The 17,683-nt window shown below is 43.2% G+C and overlaps 1 protein-coding gene across 5 annotated transcripts in view; it reads left to right on the plus strand.

Annotated features, from left to right (window-relative positions):
* Positions 1 to 17,683, plus strand: part of EXD2 (exonuclease 3'-5' domain containing 2) — a 31,096-nt gene that overhangs the window by 11,947 nt on the left and 1,466 nt on the right. For 2 of the 5 annotated variants that reach the window (XM_019552051.1, XM_019552052.1), the window contains exons 6-9: positions 610 to 716; positions 958 to 1,093; positions 3,288 to 3,644; positions 7,372 to 8,806. In XM_019552051.1, the coding sequence (XP_019407596.1) occupies positions 610 to 716; positions 958 to 1,093; positions 3,288 to 3,644; positions 7,372 to 7,591 (820 nt within the window). In that variant the 3' untranslated portion in view covers positions 7,592 to 8,806. Of the gene's footprint in view, positions 1 to 609; positions 717 to 957; positions 1,094 to 3,287; positions 3,645 to 7,371; positions 8,807 to 17,683 lie in introns of those variants that run through there. The other 3 variants (XM_019552053.1, XM_019552054.1, XM_019552055.1) reach the window with 3 other exon arrangements.

Below are 17,683 nucleotides of genomic sequence, written 5' to 3' on the forward strand. Positions count from 1 at the left end.
GAGGCTTGACAATCAATCACCTTGCTGGGGTCGTGACCCCAGTATTCTTTCCTGCCATGGCAGGGGGTCGGACTAGATGATCTGCTCAGGTCCCTTCTGACCCTAGAAACTATGAAACTATATCAGAAACAGTTAACATATGAGCCCCAGTTCCAGTAGATCCTGTGTCTTTGATGCACTTTAGCTTAGCCTTCCCTTTTATGTTCCAGTTTCCTGAGGTTTGCTTATTTTTAGTTTTGAAATGTGAGACTTGTTATCAGTAACTAAAGAAACGGAGTTGGAAATCCCAGCTCCTTGGGTTTTGGCTGCTGTAAGGTAACTGGGAGCTCGTATACCCTTCACAGCTAGAGGTTATTCTTTACCCTTCACAGCTAGAGGTTATTCTTTGGACAGTATTTTATTATCTTTGGCAATAGCTGATTTTGCCCATACAGTGCCTAGCCCGTAGGTACATATTGCTTAGCAGTTGTATGGAGTGTTTTTATTACTGAGGGTATGCATTTGACTCGAAGGAAGCTGACTGAATGCGGTGTGAAATACATGGTTACAAGAAGCTCCTTTTTGGGGTCCTGTTGCCTGTTAATTGTTGACATTGACCTTATTTCACAGAAAATCTCCCCTGTATGACAACTGCTTCCTGCATGCGCCAGACGGACAGCCTCTGTGCACTTGCGATCGCAAGAAGGCCCAGTGGTACCTGGACAAGGGCATTGGAGGTACATATGACAGGCCACATATCAGTATGCATCTGTGAAAGATTTCCACTTTGCCAGGATAGTTAGCTGAGCAGTGAAACCTTTAAGTTGGGTTTCAAATGTTGATATCTAGTTATTGGAGATGTTGGGAGAAGGGTTAAACAGGATGTGTCCTCTTACCTACATGTTAATAATCTAGCTTCCACCCATAGTTTTTCTTCAACTGTCAAAGACCTGGGTTTTTTTCCTTCTACCCTTCCAGAGCTGGTAAGCATGGATCCCTTTGTAGTGAAGTTGCAGTTTGAGCCCTCAGGACGTCCTGAGTCCCAGGTCGATTATTACCTGACGGTCAAGGAGAATCTCTGTGTGGTCTGTGGCAAGAGAGAGTCCTACATCCGGTGAGCTGTGCCATGCAGGGAATAAAGATCCATTTGGTAGAGGGAACCCCCCTGATCTAGCTTAGGTTTCTGTTTCTAGAGGCTAGTGGTTGTAGTTGTTGTATGTCATGTACAAAACAATCAGGCTTGTGGAAAACAGAAGGTTTGCCTCCTTGGTTTGCTGTAGCCATCAGAAAGCCATGTGATCATGCTGTGTGGCAAGTTTGACACCAGACACATCAGCCTTCTCTCCAGTAGAGGGCTATAACCAGAAACATTCATGCTGTGGTCCAGCCTGGGAAGACCAGTGATGCACATTACACACATCTTTTCATTTAGTTTTTTTGGTTTTTTTCCTCCTGTGAGAGTAACCCTACACTATTTTTAAGCCTGTTAACATTTAAATAGCTTGTATGAGCTTGTAGTGGATGGGTATGGGAGAAAGGTGAGTTTCTATGACTGCTATAGTTTAGCTGAGGGCAGTATCTTCGAGGTTATCTGAACTGAACAGCTGGTCATCCATTTTATATTGGGACCGCTTTACTTATATTAAGGAGGAATTAAAGCTTTGAAATTCTGAATATTTGAAGAATGTAACAAAAATGATGGAGAGAAGCTTAAAAAGTTCATGTGACAGTTTGGGGTCTGCAGACTTAGATTCCTTCTGTTGGCAATGGGAAGCGTGCATCCTTGCTTTTGTTTCTTATGGAGGCCTATATAGTCTCTCTCGCTCTCTCAGAGTTTCCCAAGCAGGTGTTCTTATCCTTGCCAATCTCTTAGACAGGCCAGGCAAGAAAAAAGTACTGTTTCTTCCCATTTCAGCTCTCATGTATAGGCTGCTGAAAATGAGCAGTCATCTAACTGAGTATGCTCATTTGTAGTTGTGCAATTGCTTGTAACTTTCTAAAATTTAGTTTATTCTGGAAGCCTCTGGGAAGACCTGGGTAACATGCCAAAATTAAAGAAATGTATTTAGCTGTATTGAATCTTTTTTATATTAGAATAAGCCATGCATTTCATTTTAAAATCCTTAATCTGCTTTGAAAAGGTCCCCTGTAAAAACAGTAAGCTGGGGTGCTTTTCTGACTGTCTCTCAACAGCTGCCAAAGCAAGCTTACCTAGGTTACAGAAGATGTTTTTACTCACAGCCCACCCTCCATATTGGGATCTGAAAGACAAGCAGGGCTTGTCACTTGGGCTTCTCACATCCCCCATAGTAGGAATTCTTGGAAGCTAGACATTACTTTTAGCTACAACAGCCAGCTGGTTCTTTGCCTTATTTGTGGATACACAGTTGCATATGAGGGCAGGATTTAGTTTTGCATTTAGACTTTAAAGCCCCAGTCTTGCAAGCACCAAAGCCCCTGTTTATTTACACACAAATCGTCTCTTTGAGGCTTCTCCTGTGAGTTTAGATAAGTGCATATGCATTTGTGTGAGAGATGGTTTGGGATTTCCATTGGGAATTTTGGTGGTGCACAATCCAGAATAGACTCTCATTTGCTCTCTCTTTATCTGTTTTGTCTCCATGGGGCTATCAGCAGTAGAAAGTGAAACATGCTTTACTGTCACTGAAGTCATAAGTTTGGCCTTCAGATGCACACAGAAGTGATATAGTGCCATTTTTATTGATGCTTTTCTGGTGCCCCTTTTTTAAAGGAATATCTATAAAGTTGTGAGGGATTTTTTATTTATTTATTTTTTTACCATTGCTTGTTCAGAAGGAATCTAAAAAACTGTCCACAGACTTTAAAAATACAGTTTGCTTCTGGGCTGACACCAAATATAGAAAGTCCCAATGCATGTGATGGTTTCCTTCATTAAAATTGTAGAATCATAGAAAATTAGGATTGAAAGGGACCTCAGGAGGTCATCAAGTCCAGCCCCCTGCTCAAAGCAGGGCCATGCCCAACTAGATTATCCCAGCCAAAGCTTTGTCTAGGTGGGTCTTAAAAACCTCCAAGGATGGAGATTCCACCACCTCTCTGGGTTTTACTACCCTCCTAATGAGTTTTTCCTAATATCTAACCTAAACTTCCCTTGCTGCAACTTGAGACTGTTGCTCCTTGTCCTGTCATCTGCCATCACTGAAAACAGCCTAGCTCCATCCTCTTTGTAACCACCCTTCAGATAACTGAATATCAATGTTTAATTTAGGAATTTACAGTAGATGGTACCTGAAGCCTAGCTGAAAACGCTACTGTTTCCTTAACAGGAAAAACATTGTACCTCATGAGTACAGGAGACACTTCCCCATCCAAATGAAAGACCACAACTCCCATGATGTGCTGCTGCTTTGTACTTCTTGTCATGCCATCTCCAATTACTATGACAACCATCTCAAGCAGCAACTTGCAGAGGAGTTTGCAGCCCCCATCGGCTGTGAGGAAGGGGTACGCCTCTTGGAGGACCCCCACCGCCGTCAGGTTCGGTCTGGGGCCCGTGCCTTGCTGAATGCGGGCAGCCTGCCTGACTCCAGGAGAGAGGAGCTGCTGCAAGGTATCAAAGACTTTTTTGACAGAGAGACCATTACACCAGAGATGCTCCAGGAAGCAGCAGAACTGGAAACCAGGTACAACCAGAGCCCAATAACACAAATGCAGCATTTTAGATGTGTGTGCATGTCTGTGTATGCTTTAGGTTTAAATGTATAGAAGAAGGGGTATGTGCATTAGGGCATGTAGAGCCTCATATAATTAGTAGGATAGCACCAAAAGTCATAGGAACATTTGCAGTGCTAAATAATGAGTATTCTGACTTTCTCCCTTCCCCCCACGCTTCCTCTACTCCCTGCAAAACGCTTTTAAGAATATCCTTGGTTATCTTAATATCCCTTTAGCATCAGTCAGCCTGTCACAAGAATTGGTTTTACTGTTAGGCAAAAAGGCATCTCCATTCAGGACTGGGAGGAACTGATGTATGCAGAAAGATTGAACATTTAATTGGACAAGCATAAGCCCATTAAAATATGTGCATTTATGGTAAGGATGATTTTGGGCTCAGTATTTTTTGCTTGGAAATAAAGAGAGAAGGTGCCAGCACTATACCATGAAGACTGACATCCCTGGGGGCTGCCTGCTCTATATTCTCACTCTGATTCCCTGTGAAATACAAGCCTTGCTTTAGCTCTCCCAGTTTTCCATTCTCTTATTGGTAGTGCTGGTCCCATGACCTTCCAACTCCAGCTCTCCTGCTTCCTGCATTACAGGTGGTTTGGTAAGTTGGCTGCTGATATGAGGCAAGAGACAGGTCTGCAGCCTAACCTCTTATTGTTACATACCCCAAAGCACAAGTCAGTATGCTTACTTTAGTATATGTCTTGCTACTTGTGACTGCAGTGCAGATTCTTATCTGGCAAGTTTTGTGGGTAAGGGGTTGACAGCCTACAGACTGGCATGTTGTCTTGGATCCTCTTAGTTCTCAGATTCCCCCCACCCTCTCCTCGTCCAGTCGGTACCCCTTATTTATGGAAACATATTCATGCTAGCAAACATCCTGTGTTCAATTTTTTTGTGTTTTTTTTTTTTTTGTTTTACTGAGACTCTAGGAACCAGTTCTTCCATAGTCCTAGGAGGTGTTAATTAGCTGGGATTTATATTCCTATGAATTTTTACAATTTTTGGAATTCTGATCTTTTCTCCTTTCTTCAGCCTTCTGGCATGTCTCTTACCATCATCCTGTTCTCCTTTCTTCTTATTTTGCGGTCTTCTTTGACAAGGCTGCCTTTTTTTAAATGTGCCTTAGATAAGCTGTGAAAACAGGTGTACCTGTTACAGTACTATTGCACCTAGTACATTTGGTGATGTCCATTGCTATTACTCACATCCTTAAGCGAAATGGTATTTATTTCAAGGCCGCCTTGCTTGCTATTTCCTAGCAGGATTTTCTCACTTAACTGGAATTGCAGATTTTGCCATTTTCCCATTCTGCCTGACTTAAACATCCTGCTGATACAGCATATGTAATGCAAGATTCACATTGTACATGGAGTTTTAACATGGCTTCAAGCCTACTGCTTAACTGCATTTCAGCAGCTTTTCCCAGACTCTTAAAAATAGCCCAAATTGATAACGTTCTTCAGGACTCAATGTAGAGAGAGTTTGGGGTGGGGGGATGTCCCATGCACTACTTTCCCTTCATCCTTTTCTACCCTTCTAGCTGAGGAAGGATGTAATTTAACTGGTTTCGAGCACTACATTTTCCAAACATTCTTACCCAGCTTAGATCCTGTGTTCACTTTTAACTTTCTTAAGCGTGCACACAGGGTGCAGGAAGGTTTAACGGTAATTAATAAACCTAATACAACTCTGGAGAGAAATGTATAATTCATTGTCTTTTTTCCTCATTCCATTGAAAACCAAGTTGTGAGGTGTGAATGATTCAGCCCTTTCCGTTCAGTTCTAACTGAACAGATTTTATATCCAAAAATGGAGGCACTATGCAGCCTTGCTTGCTACTAGTCCACAGCTAAGTATCTGGTAGCATAGTATGGTCTACTATGGGAAGGATTGCTAGACTGGCAAGTTGGCTTTCAGCTTTCATTGCAGCAGTTCTAAAATTTTTCTCAGCTCTGGGTTAGACTTTGTGTTGTGCTCTCCTCTTTCTGAAAGGATACTTTGATCCCCAAGGAAGCCAGACATGACAAAACCAGAACAAAGATGAATTGCCCCCTGCTTAGTAGAATTATAAACTGTGTTTAATTGTCATATTGCAAACTTAGGACCTCCCAGCACCACTTCTGCCAAGCAGTTACAATACCCTTGCTGTGTCCTTTGTTAGAAGAAGGTGGGTAGACAGGTCTGCCACCATTTTGCCTTTTCATCGGCAAAGCTGTATCAGTTTAAGGAGAAGTGGTAACACCATATTTCAGATGTCCTTTACCAGTCCAGGTGTCACCAATATCCTAGCAAACATTGGCACGACATTTCAAAACAATGGCTGTCTAAACTTAGGCTCCTAAATCTATATTAAGGCCATCTGTTCAGGTGCCTTATTTGGAAAATTGAGCTACACATTGGGCTGCCCAATTAAGGATATGGGACTTTTTAAAGGAACCCATTTTCTTAAAATTCTGGTCATATGGTCATTTCAGGGATGATTCCCTCAAGTAAAGTTTCCATATCCCTGATAAGGCACCCCAGTGAGTGGCCTGATTTTTTTCAAATTGGACTTCTTTAGATGGTCCCTTTTTATATTTTGGTCATCAGTCAGACATTAGTCCTTTTTTCATATTTTTGACATGCTTCATGACATACCACAAAGGGCAAAAGGAGCTCTTCTCAGGTTGGTGGCTTTAGGGCAACGGGCTTATATTTGGAGGGTAATGTTATCTTGAAAAAGGTTTAGTCCCCATTGTGCCCTTGCACTATTGTAGTTGTTTCAGAGTGAAGTTCATGATATTTTACATTCTGCAAAGAGCACTGGGTAACTGAGCACTCCATCTTTAAGTGACTGAAGATATAGCTGCTAGGCCACATATAGTGTGTTTTCCTGTATGAAGGCATGCATCTGGTCCGCACTTCTTTGAAGCTCTTTATTGCAGCTGTTGTGAAGCACTTCTGGAGGATGGGGGCTGCCCTTCTTGGTAACATCTTACATTGCCTCAATGAGGCACAGTCAATGTCAGCTTTGTACTAGTGTCCACAATCAAATGCAAGTCTTTTGGAGGTTAGAGTAGAAGCCCTGGAGTTCTGTTTCCAGTGCTGCCATCGCTTATTGCATGGCTTTTTGATAAGCCTCTTCACATCTGTCATTGGCACAATGGGGATGGTATTTCATTATGGCTACCAATGCTTCTGAGGAGTTGCAGATGTGCCCAGTTCTCTCTACAGAGTGTAGTAGAGCTGTTCAGGGAAGGGAAATGCCCACAGGGATGCTGTGGTAGGATTGGGACCATAGATCACATGTCCCCTGCCTTGAGAAGTTCACAGCCTATATCACTGGATGTTTGTAAACTTTAATTAGTTTACTAATTAATTAGCATTTGCCAAGTACTCCAGGATCCTCTCATGAATGGTGCAAAGTCTCGTTCTTCATGATAATTAACAAGGCACTTTTAGTTTTGTGGCCGTGCTTCAGGGAGCTGTTTGGAATTAAAGCAAAGCTTAAACAAACCCAGCTAAGTCCCCTCCCCAGGTTGTGACTCGAATGATGATGTGGTGGTCAGCTGGGGTACCATAGCTAAGCCTTGTGTCTGTGAAGTTGCGAGGGTGGGAGAGTGCTCAATAAGCTGCTGTACCTTAGGGAGAGGCCTCAAGTCCAGCAGGCTTTTGTGAAACTTAGCTTCACTCTTGTCTCAGCAGGATTTACAATGAGAACTACGTTCCCCATGGCCTGAAGGTGGTGCAGTGCTTCGCCAAAGGGGGGTTGTGCTCCCTCATGCAGTTGGAGAGGCGTTGGCGTCAGCACTTCCTGGACACCATGCAGCCCAAACACCTCCCGGTGCGATGGTCAGTGGACCACAATCATGGGAAGCTGATCCGAAAGTATGGGAAGGACCTTCAAATTGAGCTGTCGTGAAACAGCCCCTCTAGAGGACTGAGACTTGGGTCTGACAGTGAAAGCAGCCACTTAACATGGAAGAACTATTTTATTTCAGCCTCCACGTGGGATTTGCAAGTACATGGGCTTGCCACTTCTCAGTGAGAGTCCCACTGCTAGCAGTGGCTGTTTGGGGACTTAACAATGGAGCTTTTAACTAGATACTGAATTAAATTGCCTGTGATTCCTTACAACCTTATTTTACAGAGATGGGGCTGGGGGCCCTTCTGGCTCTTTACCTCTAGACTGTTTTAATCCAGAGGAAGTATGGGAAAAGGGGATGTCTCCACCCTGAGGGGAGAGTGCACAGCATTGATGTTGGCTATCCCTTCAGAGTGGTGTGGTGCTGCTAGGTTCACCTTTGTGACCTGGATTCTCAGCCTGAGTTGTGAATTGTTTCAGTTTTGCCAGATACCAACTGATCTCTTCCTTCTACAGCTGCACCTCTTTACAGACCCACAATTCCCTCTCCCCTACCCCCATCTCCCTTCCTTGCTTCTGGTGACAGGCACCAGCCTTTCTTGGAGACCTTCCACAAAGAGAGATGCCTTTGTGTGAACAAGGTGAAGAAGCAGCACTGCCGTCCCATTTTGAGAGCTGTGTGTAGCGAGGCCTCTGATGGCCATCACCTGATAAAACATGACATTGTTTGACACTGGCAGTATGGGAACACCAATACCACTTCTTTTTAAAAAAAAAAAAAAAAAAAATAGGAGCTGCCAGCATCACACTGTTTATAGAATTATTACTTTCCAGTACAGGTTTTTTCTGTTTAGATACCATGATGCGTAATTTCTATAGTGAAATGGGGTCAGTTGTCTTGCAATGGATTGGGGGGAGGTTTCTTTAGAGAAGCACCATCTTCTAAAGCATCCCTGCACATGGTAACAACCTGAGTTCTAATCCTGGCTCAACACTGACTTGCTGTATGGCCTTGAATAGGCTGCATATTTGCTCTGTGCCTCAGTTTCCCTGTCTGTAAAATGGGGCTAATAATACTCACCTACCTCACAGGGATGTTGTGAGGCTTATTTGAATTAATGTTTGGAAAATGCTTTGTAAATGTTGGCCATTAGATTTGTTAATTTTTAATGTAATTCTACCTATTTAGATATAGCAGTCGTGTTTCTGCCTGGTGCTAGATTTTAGTTTATATTTAACTTTTTAAAATAAATAACCTTTCTGTGAAACTGAGTTTGGGGTTGCTCTGCATCTTCCTCATTGTTTTCCTTCACTTGCTGTCATTTCTGGCTCTTCTGCAACTTTTGTTTACAACCCCAGTCATATTTAAATCTAGGGATTTCTAATTGTCCTAACTCCTTGACATCATCTCTGTTGAGAGAGATTTGGCTAGACAGCAGTTTACAACTTTGAGTCAAGTGTCCTGGCCTACCTAGGGTTTCGCCTTCCCACTGAGAATACATTTAGTACATGCCTCCCCTGTAGGAAGGTGGGTCTGGTAGATGGAGCAATGAACTAGGACACAGAAGATATGGATTCAAATCTTGACTCATCAGATTTCTTGTGTGACCTTAGGCAAGTTACTTATTCTCTCTGTAACTTAGTTTCCTATCTGTGAAATGGATCTAGTATTTGCCTATCTTGCATGAGTTTTGCATGGATGAATGAGCCATTAGTGGGGCTTGGGCACTTTAAGGATAAAGTAGATTAAATTAAAACAATAGGCCCAATTGTTCAGGGCCAAGAAGAATGACTAAAAAGCTTTATGCCAATGAAAAATAACTTTTTTAGTGCAAAGTAATTGGTTCTAGTCCTGATGGGTCACGTGATATCTAGTCTTCTACCTGTTATTGGTAGGATAGGCAAATCTGATTTCTGATCAACTCAGCCTGTAGTAATTCCAGGAAAAAAAAATCCATGTTTCATGGGCAGCAGATAGTAGTACTTCTGGTGTAGGTTGCTTGAAATACATTGCAGTTGAGGAGGTATGGCATGCTTGTATTTAATCCCAGGGAGGTGCAATAGTGGGCAGATGGGACATCATTGATGTACTTTTTCACAGGGTTGCAAGTGAAAACACTATCTCAGTTATGAAGGTGTTGTTATGCCCTTCCCCTTCTCATCTACAAAGACAAGTCTTAACGAAAAGCACAACCCATGTCCAAATGTGCTTAATTTCTATGCCCTTTCTCAGATCTGGTTGTAATCTCAATAAGCAACCTCATATGGCTTGCCTGTCTGGATCATTTTGAAGGCTTGTTCAGGTTATATTTCCTTATCTCCTGTTTCAGCATCCACTGTACCATAATACTCTCAGGTTTTTTAGTGCTTCCTCCTAAGCATGAAACTGCCTTCCCAGAAATCCCCAGTTCAACACAGCCATCAATATTTTCTTCCTTCTCTTCTAGCACTTGAGCTGCTCTTGCTATTGTAATATTGTCCTGGACAGCCTGAGTGTGATGTAACTGCTGAGTGGGCCACAGGACTGTTGTGATTTCTACCTCTATCAGGGTAGCAGAATAGTCTTGAGAAAAGAGCAAGCCAAATTGGGACTCCTTAAATGTGGAGAAGATATATATCAAGGAATTTCTAGTTTCTTTCAAACTACTGGCCTGGAAATAGGACTTGAAAGATGGGATTTGTCTTTTCATCTGCCAAAACATTCTCAGTATTGCTGTTAGAGAATATTGACTCTACCTTAATATGTATCAAAAGCATGAAAATTACTTGTCTTTTGACACCTTGCGTTTCCATCTTTCAGGTTTATCCTGATTTGTGTGGAAATGTATTCTTTGTATTTTTAAACAGGTTTAAAATATTGTTTTCCTAGAATGCCCCTTTTATAATACCATGAACAAAATAACTGTATTTGAATAATGCGAACCTGTCAATTATAGCAGATCAAAAATGTCTGATACCTTTGGAGGAGATTGTTACTTACAGTGTGAGCACCAGGATGTAAATTCATAACGTTGTAGGCCTTCCCACTCTACAGTGGGTTTCCAGCTGATGTCAGTAGGAGGTTGGCATGTACAGAGACCAAAGTAACCTTTAGGTCGTAACTCATCTCTTAGTTATTTGTCCAGATCCTTTTTGTTTCTGCTCCCCTTTAGGACCAGTACTAATCCAGCCCTTTTGTTTCTTTTTTTCATGCTCCTTTCGCTGTTTTTCTCCCTCAGTCCTGCCTTTGGAGTCTTCTCTTATCTTTCTGCAATGTTTTCCTTGCAGCAACTCCCAGCTCCTGTGACATGATGGCTTTACACCCACCAGCTTTCCCAGTTCACCTTCTAGAAATGACCCCAAATGGAGTAGTAAATATTTGTCCTGACACTGCACTTTGAATGATGCTCTGATTAGCCTAAGAGTTGTTAAGCCTGCAGATGCCTGAAGTACCTTGGTCTCTCTTGGTTCAAGTGTGACAGCTGTAGTGTAGCTACACAGGCTTTTTTTTTTAATGAAAATTTAGATTTTGCACACTTTGAAGATCCCATATAAAACATATCTGGTCCCTGGGCCATATAATTAGACCCCCTGCAGTACATAAATCAAGGCTTTCTTTAGACAAGTTGAAACTTGGGCTAAAGGGCATGAGGAATAATCTTCTCCCTAGGATACTTATTCATTGTCTACTATGGGTTTCTTACTTTTTTTGTCTTTAAACCTTGGATCATGATTACATGTGAAATAAGGACATTTCCTTACCTATCTATGGGAAACAAGGCCCAACTTTCATTGAAGTTAACAGTTTAGCACAGGAAACCCTGTGGCTTCAAGGGTCTTCATGGAAACTGGTTGCAGCAACAAGGGCTGGGAAATGGAGCTCACTGCGGGTCTGATCCAGCCCATGGGACGGACTTTGTCTGCCCCTGCACTAGGTTCTCTTGATTTATGGTCTGCCGTCAGCATCTTGTATATCGGTATCACAGTGATTTGCAGCCAGGGTGCCATGAGATCCTTTGAGGGGCACCATGAAGTATGAGGAAATGTGCCTGCCTGGCCAATCCACCCTCCCCACTTCCCAGCTCTTGCAAGGAGGTAAGCACTGTCATATATAAATTAGTTATTGAGTTTGGGTGCCCCTTAATTTACAAAAGTTATGGAAGGGTGTCTGGAGTCCACCGAGGGATGCCTCAAGTCCAAAGAGGTTGAGAGCCACTGCATTGTCCTCATCTCCTGCTCTCACCCACTTCCCTATCGGAGAATTGCAGGATTCTCTCTGAGGAAGATGCTGGCAGGATAAGTGAAGGCCTATTCCAAAAGCTTATCTATATGAGGTTTTTGGTGTCTTCAGTAGCCTAGTGGACCTCTATATGCAGAAAGCCAGAGCTTCTATACTAGTCAGAGTCAAGGTTTCTCCCTTACTTTTTCTCCAGTCCCATTATCTGGTTAAATTGTTGCCATCTAGGTGTCTTCTTGTGTTCCTTTGGAGGCCAGGCAGACTTTGTTTTAGAAATGTTGTTCTTATTTTGCAGGTCACCAGAAAGCCTTAGTACAGGGATAAGCAACCATTAAAATTGGTGAGCCATTGCTTCTGACCCAGCCCCTGTCACAGGTCATCAATCCCTTCCTCAGATTCCCCTTTTCAGAGAATCCCAGCCCTCCCTGTTCTGTGCCAAGGGCTGCTCTCACACCCTCCTACTGCAGCTTGTGCTTATCCTCCCCACTGAGTGATGCCACTTGCCATCATAAATGATGACGGGGAACAGCAAATTTGGTGGTAAGGGTATGCAGAGGCTGCAGTAGCAGCGTGACAGAGCAGGGAGGGCTGGGGTGGCCACCTGCTAGATGGAGCAAAGGGGTTTGACAGGAAGGGAATGCACAGCACATGGAGAAGGTGCCCCTCCCCACCCTCTCGCTGAGTGTTGTCATGGGCTGTAGGCAGCTCCTTTGCAAACAGAAGGTTACTGACCCCTGCCTTAGTAGAACAACAACCATTTAATCAGCACTTGGGTGTATAGTGTTCTGGGTTGAGATGAGCTTGAGAGAAAATTCCCAGCTTGGGAGGCAAACTTGCTAAATTCTAATTCAGGGCAGAGGAGGTAAAAGCATAAATGATCAAAGTTTATTCAAAGGAAAATGCAAAACCAACAGACATGGAACATAGGTTCCTGTTGTATTCAGCACAAGCACATCTCCACAAGCTCACCTTATTAGAACTCCTACGTAAACAGCAGGCTTCTGCAGTAAAGCTTTTCTGTAGCAGGATTATCCATAGTACCCTCAGTCCCTGCTTAATTATCACTGCACCTATGACTTCCTTAAATTGGCTTGAGTGTGGCTGTGTATTGCCTCACAGAAATTAATCAACAGGAAATAGCTAAAAGTCTGTTTCTTTCTGTGGCTCAAAATAGAGAAGTGCTGTTCTTCTTTGCCACCTTTCCCTCAAATTAGGTAAAAACATCTGCCTGTGTGAAGTAGGAAAGAAAAGGATAATCAAACTTAAGACAAGGCTTTCTTTGCGTTTGGAGACGGTCTCTTTATCCATGGCTGAGTTATATCCATGTTCATATAATGATGTGGCTTTCTTCTTCCTTTGGGGAAGGGTTAGGGAGATTTTTTAGTGATTTAAAAAGGTAGAGGTAGAATAGTTACCGGTTGGTATGTAAATGTGAATTCTGGAAGAGTAGGCAGCAGGTGGATGTGCAGGCTTAGGAGGAAAACCAAATGACCCATTTCCCTCTAGAAAATCCTGCTGCTCTGAAATGGTAGCCTGTGCACCAGACCTCTTTGTAGGAATGTCAAACAAATGGGTCTGAGGCTGATTAACAGCATGTGATTTTTATTTGAAAAATGCCATTTTCTTCCTCTGAACAGCTCTGCATCAACTGTTGCCCGTCTGTCTCCACTTTTTTCTGTGCCTTGACTCTATGCTACACATTATAACAGGAGGCTTTGGGAGCCTGCTTGCCTCCTGCTCTGCCATACAAAGAAGAGTGATTGTGACTGCATTAAACCCATCTGCAAACCACAGGCAGAGAACCTACAATGTCTGTGGCAGGACTGGGTCATCTTCTCAATTCGCTGTAAACACAGAACACTTACCTTTTACTGATCTTGAAAAAGCTACGGCAGACTAGAATCTGAAATGTTATCTGGTTGCAGTTTTATGTCAAATCATTTCTATTCCGTTTTTCATGTCATCATGCTTTACAGATGTTACACCCCATAATTTTCCTGTGATGTTGTTAGTTGTAGCACTTGACACCTGCACAGCCTCATTCTCCTGGACATCTCAAAGTACTTTAAGGATGTATTTAGTGGCATAATTAACACTTAGGCATTCCTGGCTCAAGAGTCCTATACCAAAAATTCATTAGGTTTCATCTTTCTCTACAGACTGGCTATAGGGTAGACTGTCACTGTAAATCAACAGGTCCTGTATTTTTAAGTGTTAAAATAGGCATAACAAAGGGGTCCAACAGCTGTAGTTGACAACCACTAGAAGGACCCAACTGAGCACAGGGGATGGTGTTCTCAACAGGTAGCCCACCTCAGCTAAACAATCTGAAAACCCTCAGGAGAAAGTGAGAGATCCTCCTCTGACCAGACGGTTACCTGTCCCCTTTTCACACTCACTTATAGGTTTTAGGTTACTTCTCCTTTTCTTGGGGATGAGAGGGAGAGACTTGAAGATTTTATGTGCGTCTGTGTAGGCTTTTATTGTAGGCTACTTCAGTGATAAATGGCACAAAACCTAGGAAGTCTTGCTGCAGTGCTGGAGAAACTGGTAGTGAGGGAGTGCTAAATACAATGGGTTATGAGCTTTGACAAAAGTATGCAACACAGGTTGTTTTCTGTAAGCAGTTTGTGTGGGGAGTGAGGGAGGAGGCAGTGGTTGGATGGTTAATTTAAAACAATCTTAATCACTTCCAGTGAATTTAATTTGCTTTCCAAAATTAAAACCTCACCTACATGTCTCTGCTTGAGTTATTCTACTTTCATCTTAGTTGGAAGATTTATATGAAAATCCCCTCCTGCAGCATGCATTTAGAAGGTATACAGAAATCACTCTGACAAATTGTACTTGGTAATTAGTAGCCTCATTCTCCTAGCCCTGGCTTCCCCTACTCTGTGGAAGAGAGAGAGAGCTGAGGAGAGCATATGCAAGTACCCGCTCATGCCTTAGCAGGGTACTGACTTAGGCTCTGTCCCTTTCTTACAGGAACTAAAAGCCTGGGAGTACTGGCTCTTCTCAGTCGGGTAGTCTGCCACCAACAGTGACCACTACCATATACTTCAGAGGAAGCAGTAATGTCCCTTCTTCCCTGATAACACTCACTTCCTGGCAATGGCACCCTGTTTGCTTATGCCTAGGGATGATTGGGTCCTCAGACTTAAAGCAGAAAAAAAGTGATTTCTAGTGTTGTGTCTCAACAAGGCCTTAAGTTACTGAAGCTGAAAACACTTGAAAGACTGTAGTAGTGTATGGGTATCTTACAACTGCAACCTTGTGTGTCACTGGGAATGACATGGAGCTCTGGAGATACCAAGAACTGCTTAAATTAACATATACCAGTCCTGGATTTTACTGTTCTGAAATGTAGCTGCAGGTGGTCTCTGATTTTGGAAAGAGGTTTTATGTCACTGGTGTGCAACTGGCCAATTCCTCCCAGTAAGTGACCAGCCGTAGCATATGCCCCTCCTTTTACTATCCTTCCCTGCCTTTTGGCAAGAAGCTTTTATCCATGAGTTAATGCTTCACAGGAAGCAGCATATGGACTGAGTTAAGGCTCAAAAGAAGTAACTCCTTAATTTTCCAAAAAACTGCCCTATAAGAAGAAATACAAAAATAAACTCCAACCCTGTTCTAACTCTCCCTTACTAAAAAAGGGCTTGTTTATAGATCAATTGTCCCCTGGCATGAGGAAAGCATTTAACTTAACTCATGGCTTTTACTAGGAACTTAATGAGCTCTCAGACAAAGGAATGGATTATATTGAAATTGCATATGAGGAACAGAAGAGGATTCTCCCCACACCCCTTTTCCCAACATGGAAGGGGAAGCACTGGCAATACAATAAACTTGGGATTAAAGATGACCTGGAAAGTAATTTTTTTCCATGTCTAAAAGGGAACTGGAAAATGTCCTACTTGTAACCCGTAGGGGCAAGGATGGGAATGTAAGAACTGCCACGCTGGATCAAAGCCATGTTCTTTCCAGTCCAGCACTCTGACTCAGACGGCAGTCTATGAGAGATGTTTCCAAAGAAGGTGAAAGAACCACCCCACCACAGGCAGATGTGGCATAAACTGCCTCCCACCCCCAATAAGAGCTTTAATAGTATACTGTAGATTGGTTTAAACCCTGAAATATGTTTGTGCCCTCTCCACAACAATTATCAGCTAACATATTTCTGGGTAGTCTTGTTTAATGTGTTTATTGTCTCTGCCCAATCCCTTTTTGATTCTTGGCCCCAGTGGTATTCTGTGGTGGTGAGGTCTCTGTGTGGGACTAGGGAGCACTCTGGGAGAGCATCTCCATGGATGCCCTAGGGCCGGAAGAAGGAAAGCCTGCTCCTAAGCTGGCACAGGAAAAGGGGAAAGAGAGAGACTGTGGCAGCTCAGAAATATGGTTCTCAGTTGACTGACAACCCATCACAGTTGTCATCTCCACCCGCTGTCACTTCAAGCAAGTGCTTTCCTAAGAGTAATCCTTGTATTGTGTTTTTCCCTGAGGTTGTGAGTGTTTGCAACTACTCTTCAGTTCAATTGTGGTTATGGATGGCAGGTCTCTCTGAAAACCAAACCCTTCAATTGAAGTGCTGTGTAGTGTATTCACTGTCCTTTGCTGGGCCATGCTTACACAGCCATCCAAAACAGAGCCTGAATGTGCTGGCAGCATTCTGTATCTATTCTGCAGATAGGAGGTAGAAGGAAAATTGTTATTCTATTGCATTGCATTTTATTAGTATGCACGCCAGGGGAGAGAGCATGCTAAGACCATCTGCTAATTCAGGCGAATAACGGATTCAGGAATAAGAATAGACATTGGCTCGGGCCTTAGACAAAGTTGCAGTGGGATTAGTAGAGAGATTACTTTTAAACCAGTTTAGTTAAGTCTGTAGCATTACTGATACTCTCAAACCAGCTGGAGTCAGTTCCCAAACATGGTGGCTTGCACTTGTTTAAATTGGCTTCTGAACTACTTTGGTTAACATTCTTTGAGTGACTGGTTGGAGAGGTATGTGCTAGGCGTCGGATCACAAGTGTTGCACTGAGGCAGGAACCATAATTCTTGCTCTGGAGAGTGAATTCTTTGTTATGCAGCTTTGCTGGGCTCAGTTGTAGATATTTTTAATAAAGTTTTTTAAAGGTGCGATAGGTGAGAGTGAATGTGCAGAAGGACTGTGCTAAAGCAGGTCACTGGAACCTTCAAAAGAGTTACTAGCAGCAGCCTGGGCTGTGCAGTCACAAGCCTGTTCCTATATTTCACAAGTCTTCCCCTTCAATAACTTACTCAGCAAGTTGCAACTAGGTTCTTCTCAGAAGCAGCCTGTAACCTCTGGGGATGTCTTGTGGTGCCTGTTGTAAACAGCACTGCTCCACCTCCTCTGATGCACTGTGGAAACTGACTGAAAGCGTGCCTTCCAACATGTTGCTGAAACAGGCTCTGGTTGTAAGCAGCTGAACATGGGATCAAGGGTCAGGCCAGGTGTAAAGGCCCTGTTGTCCAAAGCTCCCTTTTAAAGGTCCCTTGTTTGTATCCAGGTTGAAGAGAACTGACAGTGCCTTCTACCTAAGGGCAATGGATGCTTTCTCATTCAAGATCCCTTTCACTTTCTCCCAGGCCTTCTTTCCTGGTAATCAGATTTCCCTGAGGTGATGGTCCTAATAGAAGGAGCTGCTGTTGGTTTGCTAGGTGCTACTCTGTGCAAAGCCCTTGAGTATTTCATCAGTGAGTGCATTTGGCCTGCTTTGAAATAGTCCTTTGAAACAGGGCTGAGTGGCAGACGGTCTCCCGTGCCAGGGCTATTAACCATGTTGCGGCACCAGTTCCTCCTGTCCATCTGGAGAACAGGTATGAGGCCCTGGCAGCCCTGGAGGAGGAGGGAGCAGTGGAAGATACCAGGGAGGAGACTCTGTGCACACAATGTCCTGTGCGGGCGGCGG

The sequence above is a fragment of the Crocodylus porosus genome, unplaced genomic scaffold (genome assembly GCF_001723895.1).
Source record: "Crocodylus porosus isolate Cpor-Errol unplaced genomic scaffold, CroPor_comp1, whole genome shotgun sequence".
Lineage (NCBI taxonomy): Eukaryota > Metazoa > Chordata > Crocodylia > Crocodylidae > Crocodylus > Crocodylus porosus.